General features: G+C 43.0%; 1 protein-coding gene across 1 annotated transcript; it reads right to left on the minus strand.

Moving 5' to 3' along the window:
- Positions 1–2,212: 2,212 nt before the first annotated feature.
- LOC127129715 (uncharacterized) lies at positions 2,213–3,905 on the minus strand. Its single transcript, XM_051058850.1, has 3 exons — positions 3,312–3,905; positions 2,328–3,212; positions 2,213–2,245 (listed from the first exon to the last, which is right to left on the minus strand). The coding sequence occupies exons 1-3, from the start codon at positions 3,903–3,905 to the stop codon at positions 2,213–2,215; spliced, it is 1,512 nt and encodes a 503-aa protein (XP_050914807.1).
- Between the last annotated feature and the right edge of the window lie 596 nt (positions 3,906–4,501).

The following is a 4,501-nucleotide window of genomic DNA, read 5'->3' on the forward strand; positions in this document are numbered from 1 at the left end:
AGAATATTGAACAGGGGCAGCTGTCATACCCCAAAATTTGCCCATTAATCTTGCAAGACATTTTTCAAGGCACTCAAACTCATTTTTCAAGACATTGATCTTAAAGGAACAAAGACCCAGCACACAGGTGGCCAAATCCAGAAAATGGCTTAAACTGGCTTGCTCGCTAGGCGAGCAAAATCCTTCTCCTAGCGAACTCTTCGCTGCACCACTCGCCTAGCGAAGCTTGCGAATACCAGAAATTTTGGGCTTCATTCTGAGCCCATTAGGTCACAAAAACTATTATAAATACCAAGACCTCATTCAGAAAAAGCACGGACACAGACACAAAGACAGAGAGAGGGAACAAGAAAACCCTAACAGAGGCAACCGGAAAAACCCTGGAGGCTAACCAAGAGAATTCAGAACAACCCTAAAGGAAACCCTGAAGGAAACTCACCTGCACAAAGGTTACCTCCGCCCAATTCAATCCGACACCAACCCTAAGAGTGATCCGCCAATTCAACATTGCAATTCAATTGCAAACAGGTTTGCACTACCCCTACCGCTTTATGCTCTCAATTTACATGTGGTATTATGATTGAATTTATAAGTGTATCTTAGGTTTTGCATGTGGATTTAAGTATGCATGGATGTCTTGAATGTTTAACCATGTAATTTCTGTAATGGATGCCATAGGGTTTGGAGCTTGCTGAAATCGTACTGTTATTAAACTCAAAACCCGCAGCCGTTCGCTAGCACATCGCTAAGCGAACATGTAGCGAGTGTTCGCCAAGCCTTCGCTAGGCGAGGCAGTAGCGAACATGACAGTCGCTGATTTTTTTTTCCGTTCTGTTCTGTGCTTATCTGACATGTTCTATCATAGCTATGTATTATTTGCCTGACATTATTACTGCTGCAATTCCTTTGTTCGGTGCAACTATTGATCGCACCCCATTTGGTATTCTGACCTGTTTGCTGAATTTTGTGAGGGCTCACATACTCCCGAAGAAGGTAGCTTGCTAGGCATTCCACTTTATTTGTGGGATACCCTTGTGGAGATTCATCCTAATTACCTAACTGATTACAAATGTTGCCTTTGAATATATGATCTTGGCCCTCTCTTTGTTGCCTTACGGTATTACGGTCACGTCCCGTGAATGTGGGGATACACTTAGCAAAGACCCTTCGATTAAATCATCATGTCACTATAAGATAAATCATAGTCCCTCGGATGTTGCCTGCGAATATATGATTTTGTCCCTCGATGGCCCGTCGTTGTAGCCTACGGTTAAATGATGATCGTCCCTTCGAATGCTAAGGTATCCTTAAAAATGTTGCCTTCAATGACCAATCGATGACCCTACAATGTCCCTTACATCCAAAGGACAAGACTACTTACTTCTCAATAGTAAGGACAGTTTTACCTTCATAAGGATAGGAAATACCCATAAAGACCTTGGGTAGGTATAACTCTTAAATGCTGACTCACAATTTAAAATACTTTTCACACCTCACACTTTGCAAAACATCTATTAGAAAATCACCACTTGGTATACATTCGTGCTAGAATCATTGCCAAGTTATATTTTTCTAAACAACTTTCAAAATTAAACGAGATAAATACTTTGTATACATTCGTACAAGAATCATTACAAAAGTTAAACTCTCTTTTCAAAACATTAAACGGTTCTCAAACACTTTTTCGGACAAGAAAAACATAAGTGATTAAGCAATTAAGAGCCCATGGATAACCATGGATACAAAGGGTGATAACACCTTCCCTTTGTATAATGTACCTCCCGAACCCAAAATCTAATCAAGGTCTTTCCTGTTCTTTTCCGCCTTTCCTTATTGGATAAAAGAAAAGTTGGTGGCGACTCTTGCTATCCACGACATTTGCTTTCCAAAGCAAAAACTCCAAAGTCAGTTCACCGTATGACACCAGACCAAAGCGATCATGCTTCTCACGAACATCAATAAGCTGACCCCCAACCTTCAGGGTTTCTTTCTTCAATACTAGACTTGGCGCTTTTCAGAGAAGCGAAATATGAACAAGCTTTCCCAACCGGGTCCTTCATCCCCTTAAAAGTGGCATTGGCTATTTCAAGAGCTTGGAAAGAAGTTTCCAAAGCGACCTCATCAGCCTCGGTATATCTGAAGGATGAAAGATGACTAACCATAAAGTCCTCTTCCCCAGAAATGATGATCAGTGGATTGTCCACCACAAACTTCATTTTTTGATGTAAAGTGGAGGTAACTGCCCCTGCAACATGAATCCAAGGGCGCCCCAATAAGCAGCTATACACTGGATTAATATCCATGACTTGGAAATTAATCAGGAATACATGAGGGCCAATGAATATGGGCAGTTCCACTTCTCCAATCACGGTTCTCCTGGAACCGTCAAAAGCTTTCACTACCAAGGCACTGGGTTTCATAGTTGGTCCTTGATAAGATAACTTGGCGAGTGTTCTCTTTGGCTTAACATTCAAAGAAGATCCGGTATCAACCAAGACTCTTGCCAAAGCATCATCTTTGCACTTTACTGAGATATGGAGAGCACGATTATGATTTTGTCCATCCTCAGGTAATTCCTCTCCATTGAAGCTTAATGTATTACAAGCTGTGATATTTGCAACTACCCCATCAAATTGGTCTACTGTTATGCTTTGCGTTACATGAGCTTGGGCAAGCACCTTCAACAAAGCCTCCCTATGGGCTTGGGAGTTCAACAGCAGAGACATAATAGAGATCTTAGATGGTGTTTGATGCAGCTGATCCACCATTTTGTAGTCACTTCTCTTGATCAACTTCAAGAATTCAACAACATCCTCAGATGGGACCTCTTCGGGTTCTTTAGCAGGAGTTGCAACTGTAGATTCCTGGGCCGGCCCTTGAGGAGTCACGTTAAATTCAAGTGTATAGATTCGACCACTACGGGTCATTCTGCTCATCCCTGCAATATTGGTGACGTCCTCACTCACAGCTTCTGTCACTTCAACGTCTGCACTTCCTTCAACAACCTTGTCTACAACGGTAATCTCATATTTCCAAGGCACAACCTTGGTGCTCTCATATTGAAAAGGCGTGGGCGTACATATCTCAACAGGTGACTGATGACTATTTGTAGGAACCACTCCACTACTGTAGTATGGGATTTCAACTGGTTCAGGTAAATTGAAGTAAGGTTCAATTACCAACACATCTTCATTCTTTGTAACGCTGGAGATCTGAAGCACTCATTTATTCATCAAGTCTTGGATGTCATCCCGTACCACCTGACACCTCCTTGGGTATGTGGCACACTCTTCACAATTTTCATGACTAACATTAATCAGGCCAGCTTCCACCAATCGGGCATGGAATGCTGCCAAAGGAGTCTTAACATCATCCACCTTCTCAACCATAACACCAACAAAGGCATCTTCAATGGCATTCACCGTAGGGTCTCCATGGGGAGGAAGAGGATTGTTCTTCACGTTCGGTCCCATATCCTTAAAAGATAGGATCTTGCTTTCAATTAGTTCACGAACCCTATGCTTCAGAGCGTAATAACCCTCTAGGTCATGCCTGGGGGCACCTTCATGAAAAGGATAGTGTGCATTAGGGTTGTACCATGGAGGCAGACGATCAGGTGGAGGTCCCATAGGTCTGGGAACTACCAAACCCTTTTGCAATAGAGAGGGATAAAGCTCAGTGTATGACATTGGAATTGGATTGAAGGTCTTCCTATCCCCTTGCCTCCTATTCTGGTTCTGAGCGTTTTGCCTTAGAGCTTGAGCTCTCGGTTGTTGATAGACAAGAGCTGCTGGTGCTTGTTGATAAACAGGGGGAATAGGAGCATGTTGTTGAACTGGAGCTGGTCGGTAAACTGGAGGCGCTTGATAGGCCTGAGCAGGTTGTTGATTAAAGGCGGGCGTCATAACAGCCACGTACTGAATGGGATACATGGGCTGCTGATAGGGAAAGGGTTGTTGAACATACTATTGCGGTAAATATTGTTGTTGTCTCCTTCTTGGAGGGGCTCTTCCTTGGCCAACAATCACAACATTAGTTTCACCTTCCTTCTTTCTGGGAAACCCTCCAGAGAACTTCTTCGGATTAACACTTGAAGTTCCAGCCACAGCCGCAAGTTTACCATTTCTCAAATCATATTCGACACGAGCCCCTATAGAAACAAGCTCGGAGAATCCCAAGGAAGCACTTCCAACCATCTTCTCATAGAATTGGGGTTGGACAGTGTCGATGAATAGTTCAGCCAATTCCTTCTCGGCTAGAGGTGGTTCAACTTGAGAAACCAGTTCCCTCAATCTCTGAGCATATTCCTTAAAGGACTCTTTGTCATGCTGGAACATGCTTTGCAACTATCTTCTGTCAGGCGCCATGTCCATGTTGTATTTGTAGTGTTTTGTGAACGCGTCTGACAGGTCTTGGAAATATCTGATCCTATTCTAATCCAGACTTAAATACCACTTGGAAGGAGCCCCACTCAAGCTATCTTGAAAACAGTGGATCATCA

Source organism: Lathyrus oleraceus, chromosome 3 (assembly GCF_024323335.1).
Source record: "Lathyrus oleraceus cultivar Zhongwan6 chromosome 3, CAAS_Psat_ZW6_1.0, whole genome shotgun sequence".
Taxonomy (NCBI): Eukaryota; Viridiplantae; Streptophyta; class Magnoliopsida; order Fabales; family Fabaceae; genus Lathyrus; species Lathyrus oleraceus.